General features: G+C 35.3%; 1 protein-coding gene across 1 annotated transcript in view; it reads left to right on the plus strand.

Moving 5' to 3' along the window:
* The window catches only part of LOC138694316 (casein kinase I), a 200,009-nt gene that overhangs the window by 96,381 nt on the left and 78,938 nt on the right, over positions 1-24,690 (plus strand). Inside the window, exon 3 of the mRNA XM_069817923.1 lies at positions 4,594-4,819. Within this exon, the coding sequence (XP_069674024.1) occupies positions 4,594-4,819 (226 nt within the window). The remainder of the gene's footprint in view (positions 1-4,593; positions 4,820-24,690) is intronic.

The following is a 24,690-nucleotide window of genomic DNA, read 5'->3' on the forward strand; positions in this document are numbered from 1 at the left end:
TATAAAGAAATCTGCGAGTTCCGTGAATGAAGAAAGATAGAGATGTTCATCGAAATCGTATAAACATAAATCAATTATAGAAAATTAATACAGGGACATCATTTTATTTTTACTTCAATATTTATTTTACCTGAGTTTTTGAATGTACTTCACTCCCATCCCCTCTACTAGTGAACTTCCAACTGTTCTCCTCACAGAATCAAGCGTACACAGTCAAAGTCGCCTTAAGGTCGTAGTAAACATAAACAGTATTGAGTTAGTGAGTATAGTACGTTCCAGAAATATGTTCGCGTTTTCCAGTTACGAAAGAACTTTCAATATTGAATCATATTTTCGCACAGGTACTGTCGTCCGTTTGCCTACGTCGCATCCCGATTTCCCTCACCCGCAACTGTTTAAAATAAGTTAAATAAAAGTAATTAACTGTCACGTGATTTCCACCCTTTCTACGATCCTGCGACATAACCACTTGGACGGACAGTAGATAGCATGTCTGAGTAATGTTATCTGTGCGGGTCGGGCAGAAGTGAAGATTGAATTTACAGTACGTAAGGTACTCTTTTATATAATAGGTATAGAATTATTTCAACATCAGTTACTAGTACGAAGGACGAAACTGGTAATTGGAATTAGATGCAATAGTCTATATTGCGATAATATGCACAAAAGAACTGAAGCCTGTATCTAAATAAACGGCCACCATTTTCAAAAATGTGTTTAAATATATTATGATTATTTTTCAATTTAACTTCATTCTCTATATTATACGCTAATGTGCTGTAGACAGTATAATATACACTGCATAATGAATACGTTCGCATGGATAACTCAATTCGTGAGTAAAAACACTTATTGTTAATCTGTACTATATTTTGATTCAACAAAAACCTAATGAAAATTATCAAATTCAAAATTACGATATTTCCTAGTTTACTTAAATGGATGAACTACTTTTCTTCCCTCCTATACTTAGTAAAGTGATTTGTTTGTATTTTACTCCAGAATCATCGAACTTTAATCGTGGAAGGGGGTAGCAAACTGTGTTTCCGGCTGTGAACCATTGATCCAAAGGTATAGCCAGGTTAATATTACAAATGTTAGTAAAGATAAAATGGTGTCCCTGTAGATCCTGCTAACAGTAGGCAAAAGTAAGAGGGTTGGAAACAAATTACTGCAGACTATAATTCTACGAATGTGATTCCAAAGTCTGAAGTTGTATCGTGAAATATTTGGCTTCTGTTAACTAAGTTCAACTGTCTTGAAGTCGGGAAAATTGCCAGTTAGATTCGACCTTAGATCAAGACGAAATTATCTTGGATTACATTTTATACTATGCAACCAAAAATCTAACCCCAGCTTCACTGAAGGCTAATTTCATTGTCTAATCTCTAGTCAGCATAGTCATCCTTCGGATCGAACTACGAACCTCCTGAATACAAGACGCGTTCACGGCACGTAAAAGAATCCTGTCCCTGGTAGAGGGTTTCGTCAAAATTCGACGATCATTTCTTACCCATACTACTACTGCTACTGCTACTTTGATATACAGTACTTACGAGTGGGTAGGGAGCTAGGAGCGTTTGTCAGGTTTTCTTGTAAGTTGTGTCCTCATAGAAGTTCCTTAGTTTGCCACCTTCAGTTTGAGTGTGGTAACTGTATTCCGATGATTGTGGATGTTGCCAATCTGACAGTTTTAAACATATTATGAATACCAATTATTTACAGGTTTTGTCAGTTTTATAGCATTTATATTATTATTGACTTACAAAATCGTCTTTGTATACCGATTTACAGTTTCAGTCAGAACAAAGTAGCTATTTTAGCCACATTTGTTCAGTTGGTAATTGATTAGATGTTCACAAACCTGTTACGTTGAATATTAAAGACAGTCCATTGATCAGTTTTATAGCATTTATATTACTATTGGCTTATAAAATCGTCTTCTTGTATAGCCGATTTACAGTTTCAGTCGGAACGAAATATCTATTTTAGCCACATTTGTTCAGTTGGTCGTTGATTAAATGTTCACAAACCTGTTACGTTTGAATATTAAAGACAGTCCATTGATGTGAACAGATCGGGTGGGAGAGAGAGAATGTGTTGCCAATGGTTTTCAGTTTGTTCATTATATTCGGGCAAACCAAACATTAGATGTTGTATGCTTATTGTGGTTAAACATATCATTTAAACTGAGCAACTTACGGCGGCCGGGTAGCTCAGTTAGTAGAGCAGCTGGCTACCGACTGGAAGGTCCGGGGTTCGATCCCGGTTGGTGACAGGATTTTTTCTCGTTGCCCCGAGGTTCACTCAGCCTCCTATAACATTGAGTACCGGGTCTTTCCCGGGGGTAAAAGGCGGTCAGAGTGTGGTGCCGACCACACCACCTCATTTCAGTGCCGAGGTCATGGAAAGCATTGGGCTTTACCTCCATGCCCCCCCCCCAAGTGCCTTCATGGCATGTTAGGGGGATACCTTTACTTTTTTTTTTACTTTAAATTACACAATCATAACAGTAGTATAGCTCGCGAGTACGTTACACATGTTCAGATCAAATTTAAGGGACAAAACTAAAATTCGTTATTTGTCGTCTGAATTCACTGCGCCCTTAAAATGATTGAGGATATTGGAAATTTAGTAAATTCTCTCTCTCTCTCTCTCTCTACAACCAAAAACGAGAAAAATATCCTTTTCTGTTTGAAATATCTCAAAGATTAACCCCCTGAAATAATGATACATGGATTCCACCATCGCATATGCCAGACAGAGAAGTACCATGACCCAGAAGACAGGTGCAAGTGCAAACTACGTGGATTGAACTGTGACCAATATCATCTATTTTGGTGCAAACAAAGAAACAGCTCACTAACAAACTTCTGCAAAAACTGAACGAAAGAAACATGCACATTGTGCGATATTCCTTCTATTATTATTAATAATGATATGATTACTGTTCACGCTGTATAAAAGTAATTTGGTCTGCCATATAGGCACAGAGGATCATTATTTTGTAGGTATATTATCCTTTTCGTAAATGGACGTGAAAACGACACAGTGGAATAATGACGGATTATTACTGGAAATGTTGAGAAGAGAGTAGACGTTGTTGAAGGGGAAATGGAGGCTATGATGCCCGCCCGGTATGGTACATTTCTCGGTAATAGGCTTTTATAACAGGTCTTCTGCTGCATTTTGCATGCAGAGGACATCTTTGCGTTTGGTCTGGAGTACCGCTTGAGAATTTGTTTGGAAACTTTCCAACGTCTGCGGTTAATGGTCAGAAAATATCTGTCTGCTAGTGCTGTTATTGTGGCTCCGTGACCCAGAGGACCGTATCGTCGTCTGAACTGTTTCGTCAGAGTTGTCCGTGATTAGAACACGGGAAGGGTTTGAAACAAGAAACTGTTATTTCCACTTCTAACTCATTGATAGTCCTTTTCATTGTGTAAACCTTTTGAAATACATTTTGTAATTATAACGGATCGAAAAAGGGAAAAAGTCTTCAATTTAATCAAGGGAAAAGATTTTCACTTTTGCTGGAGTGTGGAGAATTTTGGTTTTATGAAAATTTTATCTCAGTATCTTAATTATAGTCGGCCTGGGTAGTGCAGTCGGTATAGCGCTGACCTGTGCTCGAGGTTGCGGGTTCCATTCCGGCCCAGGTCGAGAGACATTTAAGTGTGCTTAAATGCTACAGGCTCATGTCAGTAGATTTACTGGTATGTAAAAGAACTGCGGGACAAAATTCCGGCACACCGGCGACGCTGATATAACCTTGGCAGTTGCGAGCGTCGTTAAATAAACTATAATTTTATTTTTTTTCTTAATTATAAGTATACTTTTATATAATAGGTAGGGGTGCAGATGGGGGAACAGGTTAGGGGTTGTTTACTTTTTATTATCTTGTAGCCACTGTGCTGTCTGTCTAGGTATGCTTAGCGTTCCCGCACGTACTAGCACCGAAGCTTGGATATTTGAGACAGCGCGAAGTCATTGTGACATCGAAAACGAAATTCAGTTGGAACAAACTTTTAAATATACAGGGTGGGCACATAAGTCCCGTTACCCCCTATAAATATCTCAAATATACACACTATGTAATTCTGGTCATAATGCAAACATACGAGTACATCCACTTTACATTAACTAGGTGTCCTATGTGTCCACAGGGTTAGCATGTCCCCCATAAATCTCACACAAAGTAATGCGTCGCCAGGTTCGGTGTTAACATTCGCTTCAGCATTGCTGGTGTAATCTTTTGGAAAGCGCATCGTACAGCGTCCTTCAATTCATCAATGGTGTCGTACCGTTCCTGTGCAACAGTGCACTTGATGAAACCTCACAGCGCACTGTCACAGGTTGTGAGGTCAGGGCTGCGAGGTGGCCAGTCGAGAGGCGAATTCAGCGTTGTGGAAACCTGTGACATTTATTTCAAAACTCATTTTTCTGACTTACTTCCCTTTACCCAAACACCATGGAACTATGCTTCATTTTTAGAGGACATATTGTAGGAAGGTTGTGTGGAAACCGAAACTGCATGTTACTATGTTATTGATCTTTAATATGTCTGATTGATTTTCTTTTCTTTTCAAACAGATGGTACGGCCAAGAAAGGGAATACAATGTCCTGGTCATGGACTTGCTGGGCCCGTCGTTGGAAGACTTGTTCAACTTCTGTTCGCGCCGATTTACAATTAAGACAGTTCTTATGTTGGCCGATCAAATGATTGGTCGTATAGAATATGTGCACTGCAAGAGTTTCATCCATCGAGACATCAAGCCTGATAACTTCCTGATGGGTATAGGGAGGCACTGCAATAAGGTAGGTAGCAGTTAATTGGTACGTCACGTTTCTTTTATCTGTCCGTGTTTAATTCACGAGTAATTGTTGTACGACTGGTTGTGGTGGCTCAGTTGCCAGATTGATTGGCGACAGCAAGTAAACCCTGATGAGTACGAACTGGTTGACAGATCTAACCACCATAACGAAAGGTTTTTTCATAATAGAGCGTTGAAATGGAAAATAGAATTAAGTACGACTGCTATAACACTAGCAGTACACTTAGGCCTAATTGTATAGAAGTCACTAACTATAGTTTATTTTTAACTGAACATTAGTAAATAGCTAAAGGTTAGTTTCTTCATATTATGTAGTATAAATTTAACTTACGAACATTTAAACTAGGCTTAGTACCAATAGATATTTGCAGTAAAATATGTGGCAACACCGCGAAACATGACATTCGTGTATAAAGCTAGTTGATTTTCAACTGTTACGTCAATAAAAGAGAAAACATAATCATCACCATCTTCTGAGTAAGTGTCAATACGTGTGAGGAAGATAATGAACATTGGATTTAGAGTATGACCACAATGTAGTATATATAGTCACGAAGCTCATTACGTAGAGAATATGCATTCATAGATAGTTCCTAACCACAATGCGAAATAGTACCGGCACAGTCTGTTGTTCCTAGTACCCTCAACAACTCAAGCTTCATGACTATATATTAGACTGTGGTATGATTTAGTTTTGTTTGTGCTCGTAACTGAGAACGCAACCTTTGTTAAAGTTCTTCCATTACAAATTTTGAAAATCTTAATCTCATTTTAAATTGTTTGTCAAGTTCAATTGGTTCCTCCCTAGTACAAATCACGAGGCGCACAGCGAAATTCAATATCGTATTCAAATGAAATATCAGAATAATCTAAAAAAAACTGTAAATATAGCCTGTTAATTTATAATTTAACTTAACCTAGAAAAAGATGTTAGAAGTGTGTGTAACATCATTTCACCACAATCAGAACTTGAATATTAATCGGTTAACACGATTAATTTGATAAATTAATCTGAGTTTAGTCGTTTATACAACTGGCCCTTAGAGTATATTATTATTATTATTATTATTATTATTATTATTATTATTATTATTATTATTATTATATGTATTAATAATTCAGCATCAGTATTCACAACCATTACCACTTTGGAGTAATCTCTGAACAGTAAAAATATTAATACGAAACATTCAACTAATATAGTACATACTTTTTACCTGTATTTCACAAAAGAAAAATGCTCTTGCACCTTTCTCTGGACTTGCAAGCTTGTTACGTGAAAAAATCTGTGTATAATCAGAGAAGCCTAAACAACTGGAATTCCACCAAACAAGGACATGGGTACTATTGGGGTTAAGTACGAAATCATTACCAAACTATAAACTTTATTGCTGGAACAAGAATTTTTATTGCACTGAACAGTCTCGGATACATACTGGGAATTAGGAGTGTCTTGTATATTTTGACATGGGAAATTCCTCATATTGGAAGAAGAAAATACTTTTCTCAAGAGAAGAATGTGTGGAACAAGTAAGGAAATGTTTTTAGGGCTGCATAATTTATCTAGTGTTGCGGTTTTTTCCTGTCAGTTTAAATGAAGTACCTGTCAGTTTAAATGAAGTACCTGTGTACAGAACTTACATATTTCACTATTATGCTAGGAGTCCCTAGTGAATCTGCTCGTTTAATTAAAAGTCGCTACTATTAATTGTTTTCCGAATTTTGTAAACCCGTAATAAAAGATTAGGTTTTTTGAGCCTATAATACAGATAGTGTGGCAAGTCTTTGGTTTTAGTGCATATATCGAATGGAAGGTGTTCAATAAGAGACGAATCCGTAGCATAGCATGAATAGCTTAGATTTCCCAGAAATATTTATCGCACATAAGTTTTGATCCCATTATCTTTTAAACACAATTAGAAATGCACATTTTATAAATGCCTTTAAATTGGAGTTTTCAGTTAATATTTTGCGCAATGTTTCGCTCACTTAAGGGTGGTTCACAATAAACCAGGAACGGCAACGGCAACGAGAACTGAAATAATGTTAAAATAAATGTATTTAAATGTGAACGTTCACAATAGTTAATTGTGAATCCTCACATTTAAATACATTTATTTTAACAATATTTCCGTTCTCGTTCTCGTTGGCGTTTCCGTTCCCGGTTTATTGTGAGCCAGCCTTTACGGTTTCAGAATATTTTAATACTTTAATTATTAATAGGTAACGTTAAATAATAGACGTTTGACAACGCTGTTGCCGAAATATAGACGTGTGCTTTATCGTAAAGGCTGGTCCACAACAAACCGGGAACGTAAACAACGAGAACGGAAATATTGTTAAAATAAATGTATTTAAATGTGAGCATTCACAATTAATTTTCACGTTTCCGTTCCCGGGCTCCGGCAAGCTTCTCGTTAATTGAATGCTCACATTTAAATACATTTATTTTAACAATATTTCCGTTCTCGTTTCCGTTTCCGGTTTATTGTGAACCAGCCTTAAGTTCAGAATACCGCAGAACGTAGTTCTAGAAGAGTGTTTTGTAGAGCGAAGCGTGCAACGTTTGTTTACTTACATTATGTTTTATCCTCACTGCTACGAGGAAGAGGTGCAAGTTCCTGCTAATGAATTTACTACGTTGTTGCAATTTTTCTACAAACAAAGTAGATTTCCCACTAAATAAAAACAGGATTTATTCTGCGACTTTTTACTGTCATTGAACACTTTTCACTCTGTATAAGTGCATGTTATTAGAATTTTTAGTGCATATCTGCATGTATATTTTAAGGATTTTAATACATTCTCACTACTAGTGCTCAGAGAGAAGCTACAGAAATGGGGCACTCAGAACAATGGTAGTTTGTTTAATGAGTGATTCACTACATTCGGTGAAAGATAATTAGTTTAACACGAACTCTGTCGCTGCAGAAATATCTCATTGTAATTCTTCAAACATACGTTGTTTCTCGGTTCCGAAACCATATACTCGTACGTAGGTGTTCGGGATGATAAGAGCACAGACCAACTGCCGTAAGTCAGCAGCAAAATTTCAAGGACTGTATTCCGTAGTCTCTCGTCTTTTGTTAATGCGAGTATTTCTTATCGAACAGAGGGACCGGTAGTGAAGGGACAAGACAGGCTATCTCACAATGAATTTGAAGTGTAAAACCTAATCTAATTCTGTATTAACGTAATTTTTGTCGAGTCATCGGAAATTCCGAGAACGGCCTTCAAGATTAAGGTTACAGAACGGAACCTTCCCGAAACGAGAACAAAAAACAGCGAATCATATTGTTCTTCGACTTTCTGAGGGCAGGAAGACCTAAACTCTAAACTATAAGCATATTATGTATGTTTAGTCAGCAGTTCGAAGATTGGTTGCAATCTCATAAGTGACACCCCAGATAACATATACATAATTATGTAGAAGATTGTGAAATAATATCTCGTTAGAGTCGTCAGTATCTTTCTTATTCTTTGTTCTCTTGTGGCGTGATCCTCCTGCGAGCTGTCTTGACAGTTCTCGACACGACTTGAATATGCCAGTGAAGTACTCAATCAGGATCACCAGATTAAAAAAATTAAAGTCTCTACAGATATTAACTCACCAAGTTGGCAACCCTGATCATTATTAACGGGCTCGCTAGCCACACTGATTTAAATAACAGTTACAAGTCTACGCAGTTCAGAACTCATTATTATTGCTATCAGTGGCGTATATAGAATTTTGTCAAGGGAGGCTATTATTAAAATTGTTTACAATTTACATTATCGGTATTTTAAATTTTGTGTATTACTCGTATTATTATTATTATTATTATTATTATTATTATTATTATTATTATTATTAAAAATGTGAACTGTGAAATGCAGAAAACGTTACATGAACATTTCACAGTAAAGTCAGAACTCAAACTAACAAACGAGTGAATACCGCTCTTAAAATTAGTTTAAAATCGACAATGCACAATATTTAACATCTGTGCTGCAGAACTATCAAAACAATGTTTGCAATATGTTTCATCACAAGTTAAATTTCATATTGTGTCGAAGTTCAAGGGGGGAGGGGAGGTTAAAACCCAATAAACCTCCTCTTGTACACCCCTGATTGCCATTTCTAAAGTCTGGCGTTTCCTATCTAATATTTGAAATAATATCATTTCGGTAATTTTGGTGCCGATTTATGCACTAATAAAAATGTCTTAAAGAACTTCTGCAACTCTCACTTGCAGGTTTATCTATCTATGTAAACTGGGAAATTATTGAGTCTTGATCTACAATCGTCATGCATCTGCTGGTGACAAATGTTCCACTTGTGTGCTGTATATAAAAAATGAACTATCTTTAAGACAAATCCTATTTATTTATATGGTGTATGAATTCCGTACTTGTATCAGGGCTTTATGTAGGCCTATAACTTAATAGCGATAATTCCCTTGGGGTGAATTTGTGAGCTACATATAGTATAATTTGTTAATAATAGTGAATTGTTAATATCACTTGTCGAGGCACATCGTCATCATTAGTTGTTTTAGAGTGGATCATTTCAGCTCTTGATCATACATGCATAAAGCAAGGCGGTTGTTCACATAACTCATGAGTAACCTTAAGTTTTACAGTTCATATGAAGCAAATAGCGTTGTTTCGTTGTATAACTTTATGAGCAGTTGGAAACCGGGACGCTGCGGTTGAAGCGTACGAAACGTATTCATCACTTCCCGTCCTTTATATGCTTTGTGGTGTTAAAACAGACAATAATACTAGAAATTACGCCGGAAGCTAACATATATAATGATGATTTCGCTTTTGAAGAGACTGTGATACACTTTACAATCTGATTGTGAGATAGTTCATAATGTTCGAGTTCATATTCTAAATTACGTCAGCGTTAGTCCTAGAGTACATACATACATACATACATACATACATACATACATACATACATACATACATACATACATACATACATACATACATACATACATACATTACAGCCGATCATTTCTACAGCTTGGGGTAACTGGCGGCAAATAGAGGGAATTTTCAACATAACAGTGACTTTTAACAAACCTTTTGCAGCACCGGGTTTCCCCTTTCTCCCTTCCTTACTTTAATCATCATCACTCATTCCATACACGACATAACTCTTCACAGATACACATGTGTACTGTACAGCGTGGTCCGCCGAAGTAGTGTACAAAATATTGAAAATGGGTCACAGTGCTGCCATTACCCGCAATATGCGGAACCCGAATCAGGCAAGTGAAGTGGGTAGGCATTAGACACACACACACTATATAAATCATTCGAATTCGTTCTTAGCAAGCAATAGGCCTATATGGGCATAAATCAGTTATGAACTAAATGGATTTTAGAGGGTTTTGAATCTAGAGGATTCAAATGAATGTTGATGAAATGAAAAATATCTTCAAAGTCGTTAAAAGTTTGACATTTGCCAGCTTCTGTCAATGATTGTTGAAGCCGACCGATAGAATTTCACTATTCTCATTTCCTTAAAGGATACCTCCCATTAGTTCCGGACAGACGGATTCAAACTCGATACTAATAAAACGCAACAGATATTTCCATTACTAAATATTTCAATTGATGGTAGTTTACAATTTGTTGAACTTCTTGGAATCATTCTTGATAATAAATTGACTTGGGATGGACAAATTTTATATGTATTTATTTCTCAAGGGTAACTTATTATTGAGACACCCTAAAAAAAACTTGTTAACCAAATGCTACGTCGGAAATACATATTTTGATACTTTTAATAGTATTTTATGCCGATATTGACGATGTTCTTGTCTTAAAAAGAGACTTTTCTTTTCTTAAACTGGCTCTGATTTGCCTATTGTAGTTCTCTGTTCGTTCAAGAAAATATTGAGTAATACTCATAAATCTGGCTTTCAGGTATAGCTACCTGTAAAGCTGACTTGAATAATTTCCAGGAAAAAAAATTTTCCGGGACCGGACATCAAACCTGCGATCTTTGGCTGAGCGCGCCAACGCTCTACCGACTGAGCTATTCATTAACTGTACCAGACTCCGGCTCATTTATTCCCTTTATATCCACATTCCTCAAGTGGGTTGACAAGACGTCAGAGACCCAACACTGAGTGCACACTTTCTGTATGACTCAAACTGGCGCGCTCAGCTAAGGGTCCCGCGTTCGGTGCCCGGCTCCGGAACAATTTTTCCCTTGAAATTATTTAAGTCAGCTTTACAAGGAGCTATACCTGAAAGCCAGATTTGTATAATACACGTTACTGTTCGTTAACAGAAAAATCAAATTTTAGTCACACAGAAAGTTTGCACTCAGTGTGGGAACTCTGACGCCTTGTCAACCCGCTTGAGGTATGTGGATTAAATGAAATAATTGAGCCTATGTATGGTAGAGTTCCCGGGTAGCTCAGTCGGTAGAGCGTTGGCGCGCTCTGCCAAAGGTCCCGGTTTTGATGCCCGGCCCCGGAACAGTTTCTCCTTTGAAATTATTCGATTATAAATTTTGTTTGTTGAAAATGAAATAGAATTTAAATCTGTATTGTATACGTTCGGATGTTCATTATTCCACAAGATTCAATTATTGTTTATGTTCAAAGGTCCCGGTTTTGATGCCCGGCCCCGGAACAATGTCTCGTTTGAAATTATTCAGTTATAAATTTTGTTTGTTGAGAAAATTAAATAGAATTTAAATCTGTATTGTATACGTTCCGATGTTCATTATTCCACAAGATTCAATTATTGTTTATGTTCAAAGGTCCCGGTTTTGATGCCCGGCCCCGGAACAATGTCTCGTTTGAAATTATTCAGTTATAAATTTTGTTTGTTGAAAATGAAATAGAATTTAAATCTGTATTGTATACGTTCCGATGTTCATTATTCCACAAGATTCAATTATTGTTTATGTTCAAAGGTCCCGGTTTTGATGCCCGGCCCCGGAACAATGTCTCGTTTGAAATTATTCAGTTATAAATTTTGTTTGTTGAAAATGAAATAGAATTTAAATCTGTATTGTATACGTTCCGATGTTCATTATTCCACAAGATTCAATTATTGTTTATGTTCAGATAAAGCCAGATTGGCTGAAACTAAAAAGTGATATGACTGTATAACTGAGGATGTGTTCAACAAACTTTCTGTTGAGACCTAAACTGTAGATATACACTACCGGTCTTACTAATAAACCGTGTATAGTTTTTATACGAGACTTATGCAGCGTTGAGACAGAAAACGTTACTAATAAACCATGCATAAGCGATGGATGTATAAACAATCTGTAACTATACAATGGGAATTGGTTTGCAGTAGTTATATATACGAAACCCCTTGTTTAAGCGTTGTATATAGAGAAAAAATGGCCGCCCCTCTAACAGCTGTTCGTATCGACTGTCATTTTATGATGATGGATGCCTTGTAACCACAGAAGAACACACCAAAGAGCACGGAATAATTAGAATATTACTGCTGTAGCTTATACTCTTTGACCAAAATATAGTGTGTTAATCGATCAGAGCCAGTTGTACTATCGATTCTTAACACGGCACAATAGAGCGCTCTACCGGATGCGATAGAGAATCTCAGATATTCTATTACCTTTCGTAATGAAGTAATGACGAAACTCTGACGTAGCTGTGTAACAGTTGTACTGTTATACACGACGTATGTAGTGATTATTAGTAAGGAATTTATACACGACTTATAAACGAGCTACTCATTGTATAAGAGAGTTAAACGTCTGTATATAGAATTTTTATTAGTAAGACCGTATATTTAGAAATATTTTATTTAATTGGTTAGTCAATGACTATTTTCTAATTTAAAGAAACATTTTGATGCAAATATTTATGTCGTTTTAATTTTGTCAGTTTTGTTCAACTTTGTCAGTTACCAATACTTCTACTATTTTTAATTCACTTTCAGAAACGCAATGAGTTTGGATTCCAGGAATGACTGCACGTGGTTCCAAATAGCATGAACTCTCTTTTTCTTTTCCGTCTGATAATCTGAAGCGAGGAACCCCAGTATACATCAGAATTCGCAGAAAATTCCGTCAGGGGAAGCTTATAGATTATACCAGCCGGTATCCCGAGGCCTCGGTCATTTCCATCCTTGCTCATGTGAAGTTCCTTTGCTGTCACGATTTATCGCCGCATCTCGACAGACGCGCGTGCGCAGAACTTCCGTTACACGTACAACCTTACCAAGAAACGCTATACTAGCCAGTCGGACCGCCTTGTTCATATTCTCACAGAGCCGCGATTCGATTCCAGACGAACAAGAGTTGAATACCTTTTATTCATAGTAGGTACGGGCGATCAAGAGGGACAATGACCTCAAAGTTTGCGTTTGTACCGTAAATTAACTTCTGTGTTTATGTAATCAATTAACGTTATCTCAGTTTAACCTCATTTGGATTATTGATTAATAACATGCTTAATCTGTAAATGTGATTTGAGAATTTTCACTGTGTTCAATGTGGTGATATGTTTTTGGCATTTGCACTGAGACAGAGGTGGCGCTACATAAAGGCGAAATAAGCTGCCGCGTAGGGCCTTGCGACTACGAGTATTTAAAATTTGATTTTTCATTCAGATACTTATATTTCATTTTATTTACGTGTTATTTCTTCTTCCGTTTCCACATTCGTATCTATTTTCATCCTTAATGGAATATAATAACACCAGAGTCTAGCTTTCAAAGTGCAGTCAACAATGCATTCATTCATTCATTAATCAATTAATTAATTCATTCATTCATTCTCGTTCGGCTTTCCTGGAACTCGTATTTCCGTTTTTCCCTCTCCACGGGCACGTTCAATCAACATTGAGGAAATGTTATAAATAATGATAAAACTGAAATAATTATCACAAATTGTTAAATTAAATTTGATATGTTCAAAACACGTTGTACAACTCCGATAAATGTATATTTTCTTGAATTATAAAGTTTATAAATAAAGAAAGAATGGAAGAATACCGCATTCCAAAACTGCTATTAGATTACAGACCAACAGGCAAAAGAAACATTGGCAGACCAAAGAAAAGATGGACTCAACAAATGTTTAATGCATGAGACCGGAACAAGCCTTTAGAGGCTTAAACCTTGACGACGACGACGATGATGATAAATAACACATTACCTAATAATGAATATAAAATTACCTCACATTGTCACTCAATACCAGGTAACTTCTAATTAGCCATAGCACAGTCTAGTATATACAGTCACGAAGCTTGAGTTTGTGAGGGTACTAGGAACAATAGACTGTGCAGGTACTACTTCTGTTATTGTTTTATTATTATTATTATTATTATTATTATTATTATTATTATTATTATTATTATTATTATTATTGATGTATGACCTTGAATACAGGTTTGCCTAGGGCCTCACAAATCCTAGCGCCTCCAGTGTATGAAGACCAACATCGTTTTGAAGTCTGGTTACATATCAATTCCGTTTCACTTACCTTTGGAATTCAGTTAAGAAATAAAATTGAAGGGGTTCTGTCGATTACGGAAATGCAACATTGTTACGGCGGTGTGTATTTTTTTTTCGTCCGAAAAGAGGAGGAAAGAGAGTGTGGTAAAAAAAAGTTCTAATCGAGACTGGACTTCTAAAAGTACTTATCTACCCTTGGGAGAAAAATTTGCAATTTTTATTGAACTTTTTTAACTTTGGGGTGGGGAGGAGGGGCAACTTTTAAAGCGAAAACTGAATTTTTTGTTTTAGTCGTTGGCGCACAGAGTTTTTAAGTTAGAACAAAATTTCTTTCACAGTCTTACTCCTGAAAGAACACAGAATAAGCTATGAAAAGAGTCTTTCCCTAGTTTAACCCATTAAGGAAAAATGTCATTTTTTATTTCAAACAAAAATAAAAATTTAAGAGTTTGAGTTTTAAATTAACTAGTAGGACACTGTAGTTTGGCACTTAGCTACATTAATCAGCTTCATTTTGGTGCAAGAATGATGAAAATATCTAAATACTAAGTGCACTTTGTGTTAAGATTAGTGTTTTAAAATGCTGTAAACTGAACATGGACAAAAATCGTCTACATCCTGAAGGTATGAAAAATTGTAAAACCATACGCATCTTCCTGACTGTATGAAAAATAATATAGTCAAACTCTACTACCAATTCGAATTATTACACATAAAATATAGGCCTATAAAATTGACAGAATGTGACGGCTTGACACTTGCAGAACTGCACTTCCTGTTTAAAGAAAGGGTGTTTCCGGTCAATAAAAATCATCTAATAATGAACGAAATATGATATGTTTTTGAAAAATATAAAGTTCAAGCTTTCAGATGGCATCAAAATTAAATAACAATTTTTGAAGGAAAATTAATAATTGGATAGATGAGTGTACCTTAAGCGTGCAGGAGTTGTAGATATTTGTCACAAAAAAAAGTTTCATATTCATCTCTTGATTCAATGATTTCCAAATTCGATAATGAAAATGAACATGATAAGACTTGAACTTGCAGCTTACCAATGCGATACTTTTCTTCAGTGCATTATAAATGAATCTAGAATAGATGCAAATAAGGTAAAAATAACAGATTTCCAGAGATGAAAGTGAGTATAAAACATTAAGTGAAGTTGTGTTCGCAGTTCTAAGTGTACCTCACAATGACTCCTACGGAAAAAGTTTTCTGCCTTCTTCTACTGCGAGCCCCAATACCATCGTGTTGGAATGAATAATAATAATAATAATAATAATAATAATAATAATATAATAATAATAATAACAATAATAATGCCTTATGCCTTGTCATCTATTTAAATTCTCTAAATTCTCTCTTATTTTAACAAAAATGGTACAAAAAGCGTTCTGCTTCGATCCAGTTCCTTGCTTATAAATATATTACGTAAATGTTTTCTGTATAGCACCAGTCTCAGCTTTGAATATCCCAACTGTGACGACGGGTATGACGTAAAGCAGAACCAGCGTATGTTTTCCCTACCGTGTTTGCTTAACGGGGCTTTCGAACTTCGAGGTTATTCTGCTTCGTTGAAATGACTTAATGGGAATTGAGAAATAAATAAACAAAATTAGAACAGAGACTGAATGGTTACAGGAATTTTACACACAGATGCTTTAACGTGGGATTTAAATTAAATCCGGGGAGCGACAGCCCACAGAGGGCCAAGGCCGACTGTTGGCCAAATGATCACATGTCTGGGCATAGGTACGATCGTACGAGAGTGGCGTGTGATCAGCGCGATAATCCTTCCCCCTGCTCCTAGACGACCATTATTATTACACAGTATTTAAGGTTGCGCAGTATTGCTGAGCGTGTGTAAGTTAGATTGATATTATTGAGTGTAGCAGAACTATTGTGCAATCTGGAAAAAAATATATATTGTTCTCTCTGTGGATAGCATTTGCGCAATATCTGGTCAGTAGTGCTATCAAATGGCGGGAAAAATCCCGCAAAACGGGAATTTCAGATACTCTGCGGGATGGCAGTACTTTCCTTATAAAATGAATGAATTCGGGATTTTTAAAAAGTTTTGTGAGTTTCTTTATTATTATTTTCAATTTACCACTTTCAATATACACGTAATATAAATTTATCTTTCCTAGACTTATTTTTATAAATTATGTCTATATTTTCATGTGCTTTCTTCCTATAATAATGAAGAGTCCATTGCAAGAATGATGGATGTCATTTGGAATACATTTTGCAGGAGAAGTAATTGAAAGTTTGAAATGCTTAGCGCTCAAAAAAACTTAACTGTGATTTTCCGATCATTACTGGACAATGACTATCAGTGTTAATGCCATATAACTCTGTATGTACATTCTGTAATTATGTCTTAAGCTATGCATTGACAGTCTTGGTTCATTTTCGACAAGAAAGTGACATCCATCATTCTTGCAGTGGACTCTTCATAATATATTATTATGCGCTCAACAATGATTGTGCATTACATCTGCATAGAGTTGTTCTGCATTATTATTATTATTATTATTATTATTATTATTATTATTATTGAGACATCTGTGAGGGGCGTTGTCCAGCAATGAGTATGTATCATGTTTACGGTCAAGAACTTCTTATTCATGTATACCACTTTTTTTTTTTTAGAAACTATTTAGAAGTAATAGAACGAATGCATAACTAAATATTATTATTGAACATATCAGTGTAACAGAAATGAAAATAAAATACTGGTACTTAAAAGTTACTTCTTTGGTTGAACATTGTGGAAATGAACGTTCCCGGAACGATTGTTGCATGTTGGTGAGCAGTGTTGCCAACTCGATTCTTAAAAACCCGCGAAGATGTAGTGCAGAAAGCGCTAAATTGCTATATTTTCAGTGTAAAAATAAGATTATTTTACCGTTGTGTTAAAAAAACCGCTAAATCCCTATTTGAAAATACAAATTTTATCAATTTTACCCGCTAAACTAACACTGAAAAACGCTAGGTCTAGTGGGGAAAACCGTGAATTGGCAACACTATGGCGAGTACCCCTATTTTTATTTGCACTGTATTATAATACGTACGTTAAATCGATTTTTTTATTTGCTGTATGATTTTCTAAAGACGTGTCCTATTGGCAAAATATGAAAATTTTCTTACTTTGTAACAATATTGTAAAGTAGCCTATAGAGAATTAAATACCATATTATAATAATTATTATGATAATACTTTTGGAATAAGACTGTTGTCGCACTTGCTATAATCACTAAATTGACGTTATTCTGTTTTGAATATATTTAATTTTGGTACGAGGGAGGGATTTTTTTATGCCTAAACGGGAATTTTCTAACAATCTGTACTTTAGAATTCTTGACAGCACTTGCCAGTCGGTTGTTCACGAGAAACCGAGAACAGTCGCTCGCTTCTGTCACGGATCGTCGTCTTCGTTCTTTGTTCCAAAGTTCTTTTTTTTTTTTTTCGTAGTTAGTTTAGTTCTTTATTTTGCTTTCATATCGGTCCTTTTTCTTACTATGCGGTATGACAACTTTACAAAATTTTTCTTCTTCTAACAGGCTAGTAGAGCGATAGCAACAGCATCTTGGTCGTCTAACGTTTCGAAGCCAACAATTATTGTGCAATAATATTAATTTCAGATTGAGCTGTCTAGGGGAACATCATTATTATTGCGCAATATTACTGTACAATAATATTGATCGCCTAGAGGCCACTTTGCTGTAGCTCCCCAAATGCATCACGATGCTAGGTGGGCACCGGTCTCATACACTGGGCGAAATTTCAGGAGGGAATCCCTTCCTCTATGAAGACTCAAACTAATGCTCAGTCCTAAGCACGTCACCTTAAACTACGCAGCTATGCAATGTGAAATTTGCCGGGGATAAATCGCCATGTGATAACTGCTGCATAATTGTCCATGTTTTATTAGATATTCAAGGCTCAGTTGTATAAAAGTCACTAACTATAAATTATTTTTAACTGAACATCAGTAAATAACTCGAGGTTAGTTTCTGCATATGTTGTATAAAATTAACTTAGGAATATGTAAAGTGGGTTTAGAACTAACCGATATTCGTAGTGAAATACCTAGCACATCGCGAAACACGGATTAAATAATTCATGTAATGTAAAACCAGTTGATATTAAATTGTTTCGTCAATAAGGGGGGAAATATAATCATCACTGTCTCCTAAATATGTGTCTCAATACGTGCTAGGAGGATCATAAACGTTGAATTCAGAACATGATTTCGTTTTGTTTGTGGTTGTAACTGAGACGTAGTCTTTGTTAATACTTGCACTACAAATTTTGGTAACCAAAGTCTCATTTAAAATTTTCGGGTTTAATGAAGGGATTTTCTCGTTCGTGGAAAACAGAAGCACAGTGAGAAATTCAATATCAGATGAAATATAAATAATCAAAAACCTAGAAAAAATATGAATTGTAATTTACCTTCGACCTAGAAAAAATATTAAAGAGTAACATCATTTCATCACAATCGGAACTTAAAAATCAATAAAAGTCTATCAAATTACAATGAAAATAAACCTAACTTACCATTTTACTTATAAGGAGAATCTTTTCTTTCGGAAATATTTTCTGTAATCCTCAGTTAATGTGATAAAGTTGAGAATATTCATCAGTTATATTTGACTTATTGCCAGTTTGTCCAAGTAATGTTTAATTTTGCTTAACGAATGTTAAATTAACAGTCTGTTTATTTTTAACGCTTTGTTAATTTATTTTTCATTTGTTCAACATAATTTTGTTTAAGATAATCAACACTTAACTATAACGTCTGTTAGCACTATTTTAACTACTCAACAGCAGTTGGTAATGATTCTACACATGTACGACAATTTTTAATTGGCTAAAATTAATCTTTAAATTCTATATTATATAGTGAGTCATGAAACTTGCATAAAATGACAACCTGTTACAGTAGGCCACGCTCCATAAAAAACAGTTGACAAATGAAAGTTGTAGGTGACATGCTGAATAATAATTACAAAGTAAGGTTATATTTCCTCATTGCTATTATGGATACGAAATACGAAAGAAATAAAATAACACTGATGTATTTAAACAGTCCAAAGTATTTTTTTAAATGTTATATTACCGGTCATATGCTAAACATTCCCTATAGAGAGACACAAAATATTAATTTCGAAACTTCTGTTCGAACAGCTGTGGAGACATCGGCCATATTTAACTAACTGTTAAACGAGTTAACTGCCCGAAATCCTACATTTAAAATTAACAAACTGTTAACACTCTGTTAAACCAAACTGGTGTTGAAAACATACAATTTTATTAATTAACAAACTGTTTAGAGTCTAACAGTCGTTAAATTTTCTAACAATACTTGGAAAAACCTACCATTAAAGTTAAGACGAAATAAATTGAAGTTAGTATTTATAGCCTGCGACCAAAAATTCGCAGTTAAATATAACTGAAGATTAACTTGTTGTCTTAATCTGAGGTTTATTATTTATACAACTGGTCCATAGCCTTTAATTTTGTCCACACCTATGACGGTCAGCGCGTCTGGCCGCGAAACCAAGTGGCCCGGGTTCGAATCCCGGTCGGGTCAAGTTATCTGGTTGAGGTTTTTTCCGGGGTTTTCCCTCAACCCAATACGAGCAAATGCTGGGTAACTTTCGGTGTTGGATCCCGGACTCATTTCACCGTCATTATCACCTTCATATCATTCAGACGCTAAATAACTTAGATGTTGATACAGCGTCGTAAAATAATCCAATAAAATAAAAAAAATAGTCTTTAATTTTGAGACTTTTAAGATTATGTTGGCCGAAGTACCGCATTTAAAAAAAAATGTTCAATTTAGTTCATCACATAAATATCCGGAAACATCTCATTCACTTCCGCGGTAAAATACAAAAGACATGAATATAGAGTTGCACCGCCCTTCCTGCTATAACAGCCGTCACTCTTCCGAGAAGACTCCCCATTTGATTGTGATAAGTTGCTGTGAAATTTGCGATCCATTTCTCTCCGACAGTGATGTCGAATGATTCGTCCTGGCTTTCAGTCGGCAATAATTTCATCCAAAGTTGTTCTCTGAGGTTGAGAGCAGAGCTTTGTGAACGCTAGTCCACCATGTCATAACAAACCATTCTCGTATAGACTTCGCTTTGTGCATTGTCATTGTAGAGGAAAGGGCTTCACCGAACTGTTACCGTAAAATAGAAAGCACAAAATTGTTTACAACGTCATTTCTAGGGCTCGGGTAATTGCAGTATGTGTTTTAAAAAAATCCAGAAATAAGTATTTTTATGTACTTAAACATTTTTTTAATGTGCTCATAATAATTTCTCGTTGAGTTATGTGCTTAAAATTGACAAAACATGTACGCCAGCTCATAAAATACACGCTTAAATTTAAAATAATCTGTCATCATAAATTAACAATCCATAAAAAGGTAAAGGTAAAGGTACCCCCGTAACATGCCATGAAGACACTTGGGGGGCATGGAGGTAGAGCCCCATGCTTTCCATGACCTCGGCACTAGAATGAGGTGGTGTGGTCGGCACCACGCTCTGACCGCCTTTTACCCCCGGGAAAGACCCGGTACTCAATTTTTATAGGAGGCTGAATGAACCTCGGGGCCGTTCTGAAAGTTTGGCAACGAGAAAAAAATCCTGTCACCACCTGGGATCGAACCCCGGACCTTCCAGTCCGTAGCCAGCTGCTCTACCAACTGAGCTACCCGGCCGCCTAAATTAACAATCCATATTGGTATAAATCTTAAGTCGGTTCTGTATTATATACCAGAGTTATAAATATTTCTGTTGTTAGATTTGAAGTGACACATGTAATGATAAAACGATATTTAAAAAAAGGACTACAAAATAGGTAACATTTTTTGTATAGGAAAAATGAAGTCTGTATGTGAGCATGGAAATTCAGAAATACTAACGTTTTCTTGAAAAATAAAGAAAATTCGTATTTGTAAGTAAATATGCTGAAATATATATAGAAACATTTTTGAATGTCAGAATATGTGCTTAAAATGTCAGGTTACTCAAAATTACCTATTTGCAGATAATTTTAAATGCCCATACGTTTTACGTGTAAACTAAAAATGTGTACAGTAAAACCTCGTTAATCCGGACCTCGATAAGCCAGACTTTGCGTAACCCGGACAGGCAAAAAAAAAAAATATATATGAGTTTGGAGAAATTGAAGAACCTTGTTTTAAGACTTACTTTTATACATTAGAAATGTGGAATAACAATAATACAATATTACACCTATAGTATTAAAAATAAAGAAAATCCATCAAGTTTGCATTAAAGTAATTAAACTATACAAACAATTAATATTATTATGGATTACACGTATATGTTAGATATGTACTGCATTGTATGTATTGCTTTACATTTTACTCTATTGTATACTAGTGTATTTAGAACTATGCGCTTTAAATATGCTATAATAAACGTGTTTTGTTGCTATAAACAAAGTTTTAATGCACTTTCTACTGTTCTTTTAGGTTATTTCAGTTAATCCGGACTTATCTCCTAATTAGTCCGGGTTAACGAGGTTTTACTTGTTTACATAATTCTATGGCTCCAAAACAAAATGTGATATTATTTCTTGCTGTTCCTTGTTCAAATTTCGCTCTGACTATACTACATTTGCAGTAATAACATAAAATGAGTGCATCTTGAATTTTACAAATGTGGCAATATGGAGGAGAATTTGTGATTAATCTTTTGTCTGTAATCTGTCAACTTTGTAGTAGACAGTAAGGAAACGTATTAATAATTGGATTGAATGTCTGGAATAAAGTTTTATCACTTTCCCGAAGTAGTGTGCCTGTATTGTCAACGTATACTTATGCATTTTATCTGCAACATTCTGCCATTTTCAGGAAACATGTAGGTACCAGTAGTAAATGTTTTTGTGCGAGATCGTGCGTATTTGCTTGGTTTCCGCACAAAACCAATCCGCGGTAAGTCTAAAATTCCACATTCATTATTCCCAACACACACAACAATTTCCCTCTTCTTACCGCTTAAGTGACATATTGATTTTACTGCTTTAGGCTTTTAACATATTATTTTTAGAGACGTTCAATATAGTAATAATTATAAATTGGAAACTTACCACTGCAATTTCACCTAAATTGCACTGTTAATTATTGTTTTTAAATATTTGCAAAAATTAAGTAAACTCTACAAATCCACTAAAGTTACTGCATTCGTGATGCATGTAACTTTAAGGAAGCCGTTTGTTTTAAGTTCGCATTTATAGACTGGGGGGGGGGGGGAGACAGACGTATATCACGGCCTGCTGGAGTATAGTAAACACAGAAAACATTTTAAAGCAACAATGTTGAAGATAGATATTTTTGTTTTGCAAATTTGCCGTCATTGAACAGAAACCAAGATGGAGATTTCATTGCAACTAATTAGAAATTCCTCTTTCAGGTATGTAATGAACGATCTTCGCACAAAATAATGTACGATACACGAGCGGTATGTTTTCTTTCAATTCTCGGAAATTTTTCCTCGAACATGAAAACTTCAACATACCGCTCTTATAACGCATATTACTATTATAAATTTCAAGATATCTTGAAATCTTGGTTGCATAACAATAAAGCACTTTCAGCTAGCTGTGACGGTGCTGTTCCAGTGCTCCTATTCATTGTTCGTGTCATTCTTTTCTGAGAACATCATGACTGACACTCTGTGGTTACAGTGTGGCTCTGTGTAAGCACACTTTGTCATCTGTATTAGAGAACTTTACAAAATGTTGCGCTTTATGTAGCCCGTTTACACCAGAATCTGAACGGGGATTACTGTACACAAATGGATTGATAGACAGGTGGCATTACAAATGTCACTCTTCCGTTGAAGAATGTTCCGTATTAAGGACGTTGAAATGTTTGTTTTCATGAAAATATCGATTAGGCCTATACATGTGTGTGCACGTGCGCAATGTTATATAAAGTACATGTTTTTGTAAATTACTATAATAGTTAAATCGTTTTCGTCAGTCTTATCCCGTATTTTTTCAACAGTAATCTCACTAGAGGTTTTGATTTTATCGATAAATATGCGAGTGGAACACGAGCAGATTTATCAACAGCAATCTCACTAGACGTTTTGATTTATCTGGAGAAAATCAAAACTCGAGTGGGATTTAATTGACTATTACACGATTAGAAGAAAGTATATAAAGATTAGAAGTAACGAAGTACTCCAATACAATAAAATATTAGTTGACTTACGAAAATACAACTGTCTTCAAATGTATTATTGTACCATCTCAACATTACAAATATTACGTTAGATGCATGCTAGATGGCAGTAGTGAGCAATGCCTTCTCGTCGAGAAGTTCTCGATCTATTATACACGATGGCAATGTTACTAGTCAAGAAGGCTTTGTTGATTCAGTTTCATTTTTATTAAAATGCAACATTCCACTTCAATTATCTGAATCCCAGTAATCAACGTCACTTGGCAGATGATTTTCAATAAATCTTAATATTAAACAATCTCTGATACGTGACTATCCATAATATCATATAGCAGAAGCTATAACATAACCTAACTAATATACACAAGTCTTAGAAAAGTTTTAATTAACAACGATGACATAAAAAATAAACATGAATAATTTTAAAAAAATAATTATTGAATGTACAATTTTCAAATTTGAATGTGGTTGGTGGTTCAATTGATGTTATATTGGACGTGTGCGTAATAGAAGTGGAACTCGTTGATTTAGGCCTACATGATATATTCAACTTATTCAGAATTTCCGAATGAATAATTTTAAAAGGAATAATTATTGAATGCACAATTTTCAAATATGAATGTGGTTGGTGGTTCAGTTGATGTTATATTGGACGTGTACGTAATAGAAATGGAACTCGTTGATTTAGGCCTACATGGTGTATTCAACTTATTTAGGATTTCCGAATGGTGCTCTTCATTTATTTGTAAATCGGATTTCAGAAGATGCATAGGTATGATCAGTGATTTTTATTAATTCTTGTTCTTGAATGCCAATACGAGTCATATTTGAAACTGCTGTGCATCGACTGGAGTGGTTTGTAATTTTATATATAATATTTGACGTCCAGACCAGCGCAGTTTCAAATGTTGGCAAACAAAGAAACAAATGCTAGGGACGCGATAAAATTAAACACATGCTAGGGACGCGATAAAATTGTGCGATAAGCACCCATGATTGGTTGAAATACGTCCTTTCGTACCGTTTTATTGGTCAAAAGTAGTATGACGTAGTAAGAGTGTAATAGTCTAGAGAAAATCAAAACTCGAGTGGGATTTAATTGACTATTGCACGATTAGAAGAAAGTATATAAAGATTAGAAGTAACAAAGTACTCC

The sequence above is a fragment of the Periplaneta americana genome, chromosome 1, assembly GCF_040183065.1.
Source record: "Periplaneta americana isolate PAMFEO1 chromosome 1, P.americana_PAMFEO1_priV1, whole genome shotgun sequence".
In the NCBI taxonomy this organism is placed as follows: Eukaryota; Metazoa; Arthropoda; class Insecta; order Blattodea; family Blattidae; genus Periplaneta; species Periplaneta americana.